At 34.8% G+C, this 14,698-nt stretch overlaps 1 protein-coding gene across 3 annotated transcripts in view; it reads left to right on the top strand.

Moving 5' to 3' along the window:
* The window catches only part of LOC105211561 (cAMP-dependent protein kinase type I regulatory subunit), a 42,794-nt gene extending 28,451 nt beyond the window's left edge, over window positions 1-14,343 (top strand). For all 3 annotated transcript variants that reach the window (XM_054229635.1, XM_011183065.3, XM_029039833.2), the window contains 5 exons: window positions 9,581-9,940; window positions 10,003-10,222; window positions 11,743-11,897; window positions 11,967-12,106; window positions 12,226-14,343. In XM_054229635.1, the coding sequence (XP_054085610.1) occupies window positions 9,581-9,940; window positions 10,003-10,222; window positions 11,743-11,897; window positions 11,967-12,106; window positions 12,226-12,310 (960 nt within the window). In that variant the 3' untranslated portion in view covers window positions 12,311-14,343. The remainder of the gene's footprint in view (window positions 1-9,580; window positions 9,941-10,002; window positions 10,223-11,742; window positions 11,898-11,966; window positions 12,107-12,225) is intronic.
* Window positions 14,344-14,698: the final 355 nt, after the last annotated feature.

The following is a 14,698-nucleotide window of genomic DNA, read 5'->3' as shown; positions in this document are numbered from 1 at the left end:
TTCTAATTAGGTTTATAATACTGGTCCAAAACAAGTCCAATACAAGTCCAATATTAGCCTGTTCTTGGATGGAAAATTTAAAAAATGGTTTAAGCAAATAAAACCAGACTTACCAATTTTTCCTCCCAGGCATAATAATAAGCATATTCAAATTGTAATTTTTCCCTTCGTTCATGGTTACGTGACCAGATGTATACATATATATGTAACGGGTGTTTTTTTAGACTTGTAGTTTTAAAAGAGGCAATGCTTTTATCGGATTTGGTGCTTTTGATTACTCTCGATTTATACTCAGTTTAGTTTGACATTTCATGACGAACAGACTTACTCCGGGGCAATATTTTTTATTGGTATACGACCCCAATTGCTGCAGAATGTGAGCAAAAATTGGACTTCTCCGCTGAAATTTATTCGTGTGACCGCCGCACTTGTCCGCAATTATTTTTAAAACATAATGGAAACCCCTTATCTTTATAATTCTTGGCCATAACATTAAATTATATACGTTTTATTTATTCTTGAAAACCACATGTCTAAAAAATCACCCTTTATATATCGGCTGTACATGTATACTTTTCTCTTGTTCTTTTCCATTAATGATGCTGTTTGTTTGTACATCTGTAGGCGGTCCAGCAGAATAGTACATCCTAATTAAGCAGGAATAGAGTTGTTGGTTCATTTATTCTATGTTTGTATAGAAAGAGTGAAAAATTGTTGAAAAAATATAGAAAAAATAGAGAAATAGTGTTCGTTATTGAAGATATGTATGTTGTTTATTAATATTTTTGTGGGCATTTTTTTGTTATTTTCAATTTTCATTTAGCTATCAATATAAGGTCTAGTAAAAAAATACTTGTTTTAAGGTTTTATTTAGCATAGTTAAAATGATCCGATTTGGATCGAATATTTACTGATAACTTTCATAATGTCATAAGCTTTCGCCAGATCATTCGATAGACAGGAAGAAGTTGTAACCAACTATTGCCAGATCCATACTATATATAAGGTATGTACACAAACCTTCCAAACAAGCTAACGGAGCTTCTGGCCAGTTATTCTCGATATATGTGGCTTAGCATTTTCCTGATGGAACCCAACTCTTCTTCTATTTATCAATGTTGGTTGACTCCGCGATTTGACCACTACCGATTTCGCTCGACATTGTTGTTAATGAATCACTTTTCATCACCAGTAATCATCTACTTCAGAAATGTATCGATTTTATTCGTATTCAGCAGCGATTATTTAAATGGTTCCATACGGTTCTAAATTATTGGTTTCAACTTGTACACGTTTCAATTAAGAATGGAATAATACTAATATTTTGTTGATGAAGTATTGGTATAATAAATTTAGCCTAGTAATCAGTCAAGCGAGTTTGATCTGAATCAAATTAACGAACAGAGTAAATTTTATCATTGGATACTTCTAATAAAGCAACCTCCATTCTATTGAGTTGAGAAAGAAGTTGTGAAAAGAAATATTCTTTTATGATTAGCATCAACATATTTACTTTAAAAGTTCTTAGGGATTACTTTTGGCCACCTTAATTTTATCACTTTCTATTGAAATGTTTTATGTGCATGGGTTTGTGCGCATAGATTCAAATATTTAATCAAAGCTAAAGTGTTAATGTCACAACAAATTTACTCTTTGAGCAAATACGCTAACTTAATTTGCACGCACATCTTAAAATTTATAACAAATTAAAAATTCAGATACGTATGCACATAGGAACATTATTTCCATGCATCATTAATTTCTACACGAGATTTGTAGACTTTTTACAATTGACATTTATGCGCTAATTACAGGAGCGACTTGTGGCGCAAAGATCGTGGCGTCAAAACTAGAAAAACTTGTTTTTGAAATTCCAAAGTGCTTGAAATAAAGATTCTGTTAGTTCTATGTAGTACAAGTCGAAATGGTCAAATATTTTAAATATATTTTTCCGCATTATTTGAATTGAGAATCATTAAATGGTACCAAATGGCGATCTCTTTTTGCATATAAAATATATATTGGTTACATTTTTTTCCAAGAGAGAAAAGATAACACTACCATAACCTCCAAATATTTTATTTTGTAAAGTTTGAACTGTAAACAAATTTCAGAAGTGCTTTCATCAGATTGATTGAATACTGCTGAATTCAAACAATCGATACATTGTAGAAACGTATGTATATACTGAGCAGCAGTATTTGTAATCTAAACTAATAATTAATATGGCATATATCAATCATATCCGCAGTAAACATTTCACTTTTCTTTGGCTCTACAGTCTTACTTTTGAGGTCATAAATGACTGTTATTTTTTTTTTTTTTTGTACTTAAATACTCAGTGGTTTAATATGTTAACATGATAAACATTATCATATAAAAATATACATGAGGCCTAACTTTGAGATTACAATATCTGAGGTCGGCGATAGAGAAATTCCATGTGAATCCCACAAAATACTTGTTAAAACCTTGCCAACTATTGTCTTGCCGTAACAAATATTAAGGCAATGTTTCGCGTCTTCCCACCAGGATGAATATCAAAACACGAAATCTCCTTTTTTCTATTGTAAATAAAAATAACCGAAAAACGATCGATCAATTGTCTGTGTCAGTACTCTAGGTAAGGTTAGCAGCGTACTGTAAGACAACAATCGATTTTTCGTGCGTCTCGATCAGACCTAGTGCATGGATATATCCACATAACATTTACATATTCACATATATTTCGTATGTATATATTTAATTTGATTGAAACGCATAAAATGAACACAAGCGCATATGGAATGCAATAAATATACAATAATCGAACTATAAATGCATTGTATGATGATGAATAGCTGTTTAGTCTGTTAAAAATCACTAAGGTGTGCCACACTTCCGCGATTCAGTTGGTTTCCACTTTAGCTGCACATTAATAAAGAAGGCTTTTACAACAAGCTAATTGTGCGGTGGTTTTAAGTTATTGCGTGTAAAATTCTGGTCTGAGCAGTTTCTTCGTGTTTCACATACGAAGAATAACATTACATAAATTAGAAGAAGAACATGTATTTTGAGCATACGTGGAGAAGAGCGTATACAGTGGCGGACACTCTAGAAATTAGGGATTTTTTGATTTCATTTAAAAACAAATTGTTTTATAATAAAGAAAGAAAATAAAAACGTTTTATTATAACTGAATAATGTACTTAATATAATACTATGTACTATGTACTTAATATAATTAATATCCACTTGTGTAATAGAGTTTGATTTGTCAATGCTACATCAATGTGAAGTAAAGTTTCAAAAAGTAAGTGTCCCGTTTTTTTGTCTGATACTGTATGTGTTTATTTCACTTTCGATGTTTTCCTAAGTATTTCCTTCTACCGCTAATAAACCACACTTGTATATACTTTGTTTTCATAGCACTTGCCAAAATTTTAACCATCCATAAAACAGAGCGCGCTTAAGGGCAGCACGCACTTTATTGTTGTGCTATAAGCTAACTAACTATGTGAAAAGATTTGGCCGTCTTTTCGCCAACAAATGAGTATTTACTCATGCTCAGAATTACATAGCATTGTTTTAGCTACCAACATATTTCATTGGAGCAACACTTGTATACACCCACATACATACATATATATGTACATATCTATATACTAATATTTGTATATAAGGCCATGAGGAATGTATGAGTACTCAAATGGTATAACGGAAAATTTTAACCACGAATGTGCGGTTGAAATCGTCTGTTTTCATTTAGTGGCGTATGAGCTGTGAGGTGTGGTGTGGTGACCTCAAGTTGTGTCAATACTGTCAACTGCAGAGAAAAATTAGAATGGTGTGGCAATTGGTCGTAACGGCTCAAAATAAAACCTAAAATTGTAAAATATCTCCATATGTATATACTACATACAAATGCGGACAAGTAATTAGCAGTGAGGTGTGGGAGGTATTAAAACTGGTGGCCTCTTCTGTAAGTTGCCCAAAGATTTATACTTGAAATGTGTTGTTGGAAGAAAAAATTTGCTTTTCCAACCTCTTAATTCCTCACCATGTTTTCCAATATTAGACCAAAAGTTTTCAATGGAATTGGGGTAGGAGGATTGAACTGGACAATCCATAACTAAATTGCAATTATGGAATTGACCAAAAACCATTCCAGTGCCAGCCTCTGGGGTGCTTAGAATCATTATTTTGCTATTCAAATAACAATAATTAGAGCTGTAAATCAGCCAATCGTTCTATGAAAGTTCTTCGCTCTAGGATATGAGATTAAATTTACAATTTTACAGTTTTAGAGTGGACTGATGGACCACCGATTGAGACCCATTAATCATAATATCGCACACAAAACTATTAAAATGTACAATCAATTGAAAAAATACATACAAAATACATATTCGTTCTCACAACTCCCCCTCAAATGATGTGGAATCAAATTGCAACCAAATTCATCACCAGCAATCACCCGGTGTAATAAAAACGAAGTGAAGCGCAAGTTCGCACACTACTTGCGGGCTTGTTTACATGTTTACATATCTACTGATAGTTTTACGACTCCGCGGTCGACAATTGACGTGATGTCGGGGCATTCGTTTACATTTGATGAAGGCAATGAAAGCTGATAAATTATTGCCGAAGCATTTAATAGCTAGTTTAACGGCCACTCATCTCATCGGCTTGAGGCCCATTAATATCGACCGTGAACATTTTAACGGTATATAAATATTCATTTATTTAGTTAATGAATCCCCAATAGCCTTCGCCGTCGACAGCCATTTGTTATGTTTTTGAGGTTCTAACAGTTCTTTTCGTCACGACAATGTTGCTTTTCACCATCAAATTATTAATATTAGAACTTTAACACTTGTTCATTTTTACTTTAACGCGTTTATGTTATCAACAACGTTTACAAAGTCTTGGAAACATATCTAATATGCATCATTATGCTAATAGATAAGATTGAGTTGGACGCTGGACGTTAAATAATATTTTTCGTAGTCTTTGTAAACATACATTTAAACCTACTTTGGAAAATGTAAAGAAAATTTCGAAAACAATATTTTAGAAAAAATTGGTTTATTCGTTATGAGCATTGATTATTCTGGACACCACTGTAAGTTCACTTTAGTGATATCAGTTTAAAAGCGACAAGGGAACTGAACGTCTTGGGAATAATCAATCTAAAATATAATTTGTAGTTAAAATAAACTTAGAATTTATATAAATTCTTTTAAGATTCTTAAAGAATTGATTAATTTATTAAGACCACAGGATGGTTCAGAGCGACATGGTAGTGTGAAGGGATTCTAGCTCCGGTGGAGTCGCAATGGACTTCCTAAAGGCCTCAGTGCGTCGTACGATAATTTTAACAGCCCAACCAACGTCTTCTTTATGTAGAATTGAGGATCTAATAGCCTTACTTCTATAACTTCTGTAATGGATAATAAATATACTAACCAAAATTTATCTGATTTGTATTTGACACGAAATCAACCATATTCTAAAACTAATTCATATGACATTTATATTTGAACTGTCCGCAGTCGGCTGGAATAAGGTGTGTTTAAGCCAGGTCTGTACAATAGATGCTCTACAGGGCGTATACGTGATTCATATTCTCGTATAGGAACAGATATTTTCATGAATATAAATAATCTTTATTATTTTCTTTATGTTTAATAACCATATACAGTACATAGTTTTCGTGATTTACCTGTCCATTTTAATTATTTTGTTTTGGATCGCGTATGAGCATGTGACAAATAACTGTGTATATGTATGTGTACCAACAATTAAAGCAGAATTGCGGAAAGGAAAAAATGTTACTTGCAATATTGTACGTGTTACAGCGCGACACAAAAAGATTATTGCTTGTAAAGTTTTACAATGTATTTGTAAACAGCTACACACACACACACACCTACATACATACATAGCGTCAATAATAGCAATAAACACAATCTGCCAAGTAATTCCATGCACACCCCGACAACCCACCTGAGTATATACATACACTCATAACGTTGACTTTAATTGGCTGTGGACCGTAATGAGCGCATTCCGTTCTACAACTACGTTTTTTTAATTAAAAGACAACAACAATTTCATTTTACTTTGTTAATACCAAAGCATATATAGCAGGGAAAAAAGTGGGGAAATTGACCCAAGAACCCTATGTCTTTTTTAAAATGTAAAATTACCCACGAGTAATGTGGAAATGTCGCAATAGTAGTCGAGCATGAGTACTCTAGATTTATGGTCATAATTGCTGCGCCACAAACTCTAATGTACATTATAGAGGACTAGAGAGTATCTGAAGCTAAATTATAGGTCGTCTTGTCTTTTTTATATAATTCGCCATTTCTTTGACATTTATTCCACGCTCTTTGAGTATATTTTTTCATTTCGATAATATAGTTTTTGGGAAATGTGTCCAGTCTGAATTTCAAGCACCTAAATCGTGTCAGCCTTCGGTAATTATTGGTGGTGAATTGCTATTAGCTCGCACCCAAGTTCGGTACGTAGCTGCCTCCAATGCAAAGCTGCGTAACATTTAGAACGCAAGGTTGGGAGCATACATACCAAGGGTTCTGAGCGTATGTAAAACATTCACTCACATCCGCACCTTTCACAATTAGCATATATGTAAAATATATACTCAATCACATACATATATACATAAATACATCCATTTGTGGGTTCTTTTGTTGTTGGCGCAACAACTTAATTATTAACGTCACGTGGAAACGTAGGCAAAGCGAAAGCGAAGAGATGTACAAATTTCAAATGTATGCTGACTCTTCAGAATGCTTTGCAAATGTGCATTTTAAGCGCCTACGCTCTACATAAACTCAGCATATTTGCATATCTCATATACATATGTACGTATACATATGAATGTGTGTTGATGTACAAAAGAATTTGCTTAGCACGTTGGCTATGGCGGGGCATTCGGGGCGCGCGCGGTGTTGTCAATTTCGCTTTGATTTCCGCTGCCGTCTTTCAATTTAAAGTGAAATAATAATAAAAGGCAATGAATGTGCCATGATAAACTCGTTGTGACAGATTGGTTAACAGAGGTTTGCTATCGACATTTACCATTTGGTGCCACGGGGCGTATACGCTTTGTGCTCTGATATCCGGTCCCATTTGCCACAGAGTTCCATCATTGATTCAGCTTCTGACAATTTTCTTTACTTGATGGTGCACTTGGGTCAGTAGGAAAAGTCTTAAATATTTATTTTATTCTGCTTATCCTCCTATATTTTTCTTTACCCTCCATTTCCGGTATAGTATTGTTCATAAAATACCCAGCACTCCTGTGATTATAAGTAAATCCAGGCAACAGGTCCATTATGATCGCGCTAAATCTTCTAAAATATGTGAAATTGTTGGAAGATTGAATTTTTATAAGCACGTGCCCGAAGGGCAATAAGTGTCTCTTGGTGTCTGTAAGGTGTCTGAGCGTCGAATTTTTCAGTTTTATTTGGAATAATCTATTTTGAGCCTCCTACCCAAAACATCTTCCAAAATGTCGACCTGTAAACAATTTGAAATTCCATTACTTTCGTTTTAAAAACACTATTGTCGAGTTGCGTTGTCGGTGGATTAATCACTTTCATGAGCCTTTACCTACTACATGGACTCAAAAGTCATATCTGTTATCTATTTTTACAATGGAAGGAAGTGAATATCGCGTTTTGATGAAACATTTTTCCTGAAGGGAAAAACACCATTGATCCAAAACAATAGATAAGATTAATAAATGTTTCGACAAATATGTTCTTTATTCGAGTTCGGTCGTAGCCGTGTCAGCACAAAATATGCGTTCCGTTCAGATTATCACAGTAACGCCTGAAAACACCGGTGTTTGAGGACAATTTCAATCACTTGCCGGAGAAAAAAACCATATTTTATTAAAAAAAACTTGTTTCTTCTTTCTTGTTTCAAACTGAAACATTTTTAATGATCAGTGATCCGAAACTGAAAAACTCAAAGAAATTTCATTCATTTAACCCAAAAATTCGTTTGAATGGAAGATTCTACAGTAGAGGGTACTGACCAGAGAGCAGCTTCGGGTATGTTCAAGTGTGTTCAATCACACTAGCTTAAATTCGGTACGAGTGTGTCGTAACACTCTTCAAACACGTGTTCGATCGAGTTTGGAACCCGAAGCGAAAATAACGCAAACGAACAATCACGACGCTCCTATGTTCGAGTTCAAGCAGCAAACTCGGATTTTATGTATATTATATTTTCGGGTGTGTCGTGCACGTGTTGATTGTGATTAACACACTCGAGTGGCACTCGAAAACCAAAAAATAATAGATAAACATACGTACACACATATGTATGTACATATGTCGTCGGGATGACGCGTTCTGTCTTAGCTTTTTTGGTTGAATAATTTGAATATTAGACGTACATAGTACATATTATAAAAGAATAATTCAATTTAAGAATAGAATTCACTCAAGACTTATTTTATTTATTAATTTATAAATCATAAATAAAAAACATTTCATTGCACTAAAATATTTTAATTTTTTTTAAATCACAAATTTCAGGTGTAGACCAGATAAGGTGTTTGTGCCATTGGAAATGTTCTCACAACAGAAATTTTCTATCGTTGTCATTATGAATTATAAAAAGTAAACAAAACAAACAAAACCACTAATCGTTGACAATCACTACGCAATAATAGCATGACTGCCAATTACATACATACATATTCTCAAATTTTGTGCACACTCGTGTGTGACTCGATCACATTCAATACGATCGGGTTAGAGTTCCAGCTCGTTCACAAACGAGTGTCAACTCGGCACTCTGTTAAAACAAGCATATATGCTTGTGTTTCGAGTGTCGCGAAAGGCTCGTTCGTTTTGAACATGTCTCCAAGCGATCAATACGTGTATTCATACCGAAAAGTTTGATCAAACAAAATCAGAGTGGACATTCGAGTGTGCACGAAAATGATATACCCGTTGCAGCTCTCTGGTACTGACATCATATTTTCTATATCAAATGTGTCCTTCCATATCTTAATGTGTTGCTTAGAGGTTATGTTGAAATATTTATAAATAATTTAGAAGAATCCGCTTCGAAAATCGGCGACCCGCACCGCACCGTAGAAACATTTTTTATTTGATAAATGGAATAAATATAAATCTCCTTGCAAAGAAGTGTAAATTTTTTTGTGAAAAAATGTCAGATTTGTTTCCACTAGTTCATATTAATTCGATTTTCCTGCAGGGTATGCAAATTCGAGTATTTCTATTCATAAATAGTAGTGCTTCATTTAACGTAAATATTGACGTTAAATCTATTACAAGTATACTTACGTCAGCCGCGCTTTAATTACATAAGCGATTTACTAATCAGTTTAAACAATAAGCAATTTATTCTATTTGATGAACTGTTTACTCATATTATAGTATTACGTATGCATTTATTATTATATATTAATGCATTTCTTTACGAGTATTTGTATTCAGAAGCATTTGTATTTCTTTGCCATTATTATCGTTATCCTTTCGTAGCATTTGATATACTCATTCATATAATATATATTTTATTGCAATTGCAGGAACAAGTAAAGCTTGACGCCCATAAACAGGTGACGAGTCCAGATGATTTCGAAGATCTCAGTCCAATGCCACAAACGGCCGCCCCGCCAGTGCGACGACGTGGCGGCATCTCAGCCGAGCCGGTCACCGAAGAAGACGCCACAAGTTATGTGAAGAAAGTCGTCCCTAAGGATTACAAAACAATGGCCGCGCTCTCCAAGGCGATCGCCAAAAACGTCCTATTTTCGCATTTGGATGAAAATGAGCGTTCGGACATTTTCGACGCCATGTTTCCAGTTACGCATTTAATGGGCGAGAACATTATTCAGCAAGGAGACGAGGGTGACAATTTCTATGTTATTGACCACGGCGAGGTTGAGGTATGTACCACGCAAAGAAAAGTAACATATTTTCTGTGAGTTTAAATTTTACCTTTGTGCAGGTATTTGTGAATTCCGAATTGGTTACAACAATCGGCGAGGGTGGCAGTTTCGGTGAGTTGGCGCTCATCTATGGCACACCACGTGCCGCCACTGTGCGAGCTAAAACCGATGTCAAATTGTGGGGCATCGATCGCGATTCCTATCGCCGAATTCTTATGGGCTCAACTATACGCAAAAGGAAAATGTACGAAGAATTCTTATCGCGTGTGTCAATTTTGGGTAAGTTAGATTGAAGTCCTTCGAATTATTGTCGTAACCTTGTAAATGCAAAATATCAGCTTTATATTAGTTAATCCAGTCGAAAAGGAATGTTTTATGAAGAAATCAATCGAAGAAAAATTAATGCTAGGGCCAAGAATTAAGCTTTATTATAAAGATACGGGTTTGTCATTTAGATTTAAAAAATATTTCAGGCCGCGAATAGCGCTAAAAATTTCCGGTTGAGAGGCCCAATTTTTGAACATTTTTATTATTTTGCTTATTAAGTACGCCGAACACCCAATGTACTGGAATTTAACAAGCTATGTTATACCGTCAAGATCTTCTCTGGCGCTAAAAAGTTGTGATTTAACAGCATCACGATATGACAGATATTTTAATTTTCCACGAAGAATTAATTGAGTTGTCAGTTAGTCCGCAAGAGAATATCCTGCAATCGGTCTGAAGATATGGTCAAAACGAATATTCTGAGTTTGCTTTAATCTATGAGATATCTTAATAGAGCAATATGAAAGCGTTTCGTAGTTGTTGTTACTCAAACCTGCCTGAACCGGCAAGCCTAAACAAATTGTCATCGAAGTCATCTAACGGGAAGCCCCGAAAACGAGAGAAAGGTGGTTAGTGTCATGTGTGAACTCTTTGCATGCAGGGCATATATTGGGTCTGTCGGGGTTCAGTCTGGATAAGTAGGAGTTTAACCTGCTACTATATACAGAACGCAATTGCACGAGGGTCACTGTAGTTTCGCCAGGCAACTCGAACCCTGTGTCTGCAATAGGTTTTACCTCCAAGTACTCTATTCACATAGAGGGAGTCGATGAAGTCGATTAACAAATGGCTCCTCTATGAATGGCGTTCAGTATTTGTCGAAGTCTGTCATCAGAAGTCCGGTCGCTATTTTGACGTATTTCAGGAAGGTACTCTTGATGGCTCTGGGAGGCGGCTCGGCTTCCAACAAGTGACTGCAGGGATGATTTCTACGAAAGCATCCCAACTGAAACTGTTTGGAGAGCTTTAGTTCTGCTCCTTCACGGGTAGCATACGGGCCTCATTGTGTAGTTGCTCGACCGCAAATATCAAAAGGCAACCTGTGGCTGCCCGGAGAGTGGTGTCTGAAGCTTCCCCAGCTGCGTTCATTGCACCCATATATAGGTTGCGTAATTTAATTCCCACAACAGCCGGTTCTACCTGAATTGACTCGGATTTTAACCGACCAGGGGCGATCTAAGCCTGTTTCGATCGGTAATATTTATGAAAACTTTTCATAAGATACAAAGACTTAACCCTGCATGGTGGTATGCATCCGTATTCTGAAAATGGGCGTAAAATGTCCATCAAAATGCTGTAGATTTTGACTGGAGTTGTATTTGTATTTGTTCGTCGCCAACGTACTCGACTCTCCATCTGTCCAGCTTTCACATAATTATTTCATTCCATATCCTTTTTTGTTACTACTTAATTTTGCTTTGAAGTGAGCATATATAGCATATGAAGACAATAATTATATTTTTATGTTACAGAGAGTCTTGATAAATGGGAACGTCTTACTGTGGCTGACGCATTGGAACCAGTGTCATTCGAAGATGGCGAAACAATTGTCAAACAAGGTGAACCAGGCGATGACTTTTACATTATTTTAGATGGTACCGCGGTTGTACTCCAACGAAGAGCCGAGGTAAACTAAATATTATTATCAACAATTGCATCTACATTTTAACTGATTGCATTTTATTTCTCCTAATAGCAAGGAGATGAACCCGCTGAAGTTGGTCGTTTGGGTCCGAGTGACTACTTTGGTGAGATCGCTTTGTTATTGGATCGTCCCAGAGCCGCCACTGTGGTAGCAAGAGGACCACTAAAATGTGTTAAATTGGATAGAGCGAGGTAATTTCATTTATAAAGTTAATCTTATAAAGTTTTATATTAATCTAATCTTATAAAGTTTATAAATAACTGAAAGTTGTTTCGTATTTATTTTAATTTTTTTACTTTTACTTCTACAGATTTGAGCGCGTCCTTGGTCTCTGCGCCGATATTTTGAAGCGTAACATCACGCAATACAACAGCTTCGTTTCGCTGTCTGTTTAAAGCAGCAGTTCAACATTGAAGAGACTCCACATTTACTTAGATCGAAATTTTTTGACGGTAGTGACTTTGAGTTGGGAAAAAGCATGGGAAGGTGTCATCTTAGTTCGCGGGTAATGAAATCAACGGAAATATCTACCTACTATTAAAATCTATACCGTAAAAATCAAAGACAACAAGTTATCAAAAGATTTGAAACAAAAAAGGGAAATAAACATTTTAAACTCAAAACAAAACTGTGAGCGATTGCAGTGTTGAAACGTGGGCTGTTACAAAATAGAAGTTCGCACATATACAACTGAGAAAAAGTAAACAAAACAAAATATTGTGGCAGTCACATACTTCTAATTCATCATTTCATTTGTTACATGGGAAAACAACAACAATTGTACATTGCGCACTAAGCCTTAAGCATTTACAACTTTACAATTGCCAGAGCATGAAAGCATGCCTGTCAAGGAGTAGATTAGTCCTCGTTTGCGTGGCTGTTAATGTACCATTTCAAACTGTAAATGTCTTAATAAGATAAAGCGCGTTGAACGATCGCAGCTATTTGACGTACCACTTAAGCCACGGTAGTGAGAATTTCCTAAATTTTGCTATTTCCGAGTTATCAATATTCAAATACTTTCAAAACTTGTGCAATTTACACTAAAATAGTTGGATTAATATAAAATTTTGCTTTCGGTCAAAATTTAAGTACTTGTAAATATGTAAGACTTTATTTGCGAAAATATAAATATTTATTGTTATAAACCTTCAAATGCAGCATCTATTTCGGCGTCCGATAGTCAAAATTATCTGTTATCGTTGGTTGATTTGTAACATGTTGAAAAATGATTACTAATACATTTACATATATATATATATATTTACATACTTTATGTGGTTCTTCGGCTTGTTAATCATTAACTTCACTTCGTTGCGTGCTATGCAAAGTAAATAATACAATACTACGAACTCTTGACCTTTTCCTATGTCAGTAACGCCCTTAACGCCCAACCCAGCTTCCATGTGTCTACCTATTTCTAACACAACGCTATAATTGAATACGATCATAAATGTTAATTGTAATCCTTTATCCTAACGATAAAATGCATTTAAGGCGGCATGAAGTCAAACGCCCGTTTTTATGCTTTAGCTGTAAGTGGTTTGAATTAAAAAAAAGATTGTCCCAAGTGTGGATGAAACATAAACTACTTTTAATGTGAAACTTATGAAGAGCCCCAAATGAATTCAATAGTCGTTACAAGCGACTCTCAGATATCATTGATTTCTTAATTTTTAACTAACTAATACATTTTTTGAACTTGTGGCGCCCTGACCAAAAGCCACACCGTTGCTGTTGATAAATAAATAATAAAAATAATACTATTTCACACTCTGGAAATGGCACAGTACTAATTTATAACCAATAATAAATCGTATTTAAACATGCATAACAAAAAGTGCTGGTGCGCTCTCGTTTGTATTGTAAACTAAAAAATAAATACATCAACCCAAAACACAAACACATATATATATATGTATAACCATAATTTATGTATAACAACAACAAATTACTAATAACCCTAAAAATAATTCTCCACACACTTACCACTCTTTGTTGAGAGTTTGCGAAATGAATGCTCCCCGTTAGTTTTTCCAACATCGGCGGAAGCGGCAGGAGCGGCAGTAGGAGCAACAGGTCGTGAAGTTATTGTGTGGAGGGAAAAGCACCCGCCGGCGGGTTGAAGGCATATGAAATATTGAAATTGAATAAATGTGACTATCAAACGAAAGCGAAATTTCTATAATAAATATCTTAAATTCGTATTGTCAAGTGACACTTGCTGAAGGTCGCTGTGGCGACTTTCCGTCTCGTTTGCTTTGCGTAAATCTTAAACAACAACATTGGATTGCTCTGATGTGTTTGAATAACAACAAATATTCACCTAGTAGGGTATATACTACATACACAAACATACATATATATGTATTGAGCAAGAAAACTGTTATATATATATATATATATATATATATTCGATATATACATACATACATATGCAAGTTAAATTTATCGAACATTTATACTATCTAATCATCGTTTGTATTTATAACTATATATATGTATATTAAATTGTGAACTGAATTGCATATGCGATGCTTGTACTACTGATTAAAAATGTAGCTACTTTAAGATAAATAATGAATACATTTTAATGCTTCGTTGCACACACATACATACATACATTAATACATACATATGTTCATGAAATAAATATACGAATAAAAACTGAACAAATGCATTCATTCAAATTCACCGTTTTGGTGACATTCAGATATTTTCATTTCAACTCGAATATGCGAACCTTATAAACGATGCTCTCGCATAGATTCTTCGGAAATAGA

This window comes from Zeugodacus cucurbitae, chromosome 4 (genome assembly GCF_028554725.1).
Source record: "Zeugodacus cucurbitae isolate PBARC_wt_2022May chromosome 4, idZeuCucr1.2, whole genome shotgun sequence".
In the NCBI taxonomy this organism is placed as follows: domain Eukaryota; kingdom Metazoa; phylum Arthropoda; class Insecta; order Diptera; family Tephritidae; genus Zeugodacus; species Zeugodacus cucurbitae.
The sequence above is the reverse complement of the archived record's forward strand: the minus strand, read 5'-3'. Positions and strand labels throughout refer to the sequence as shown.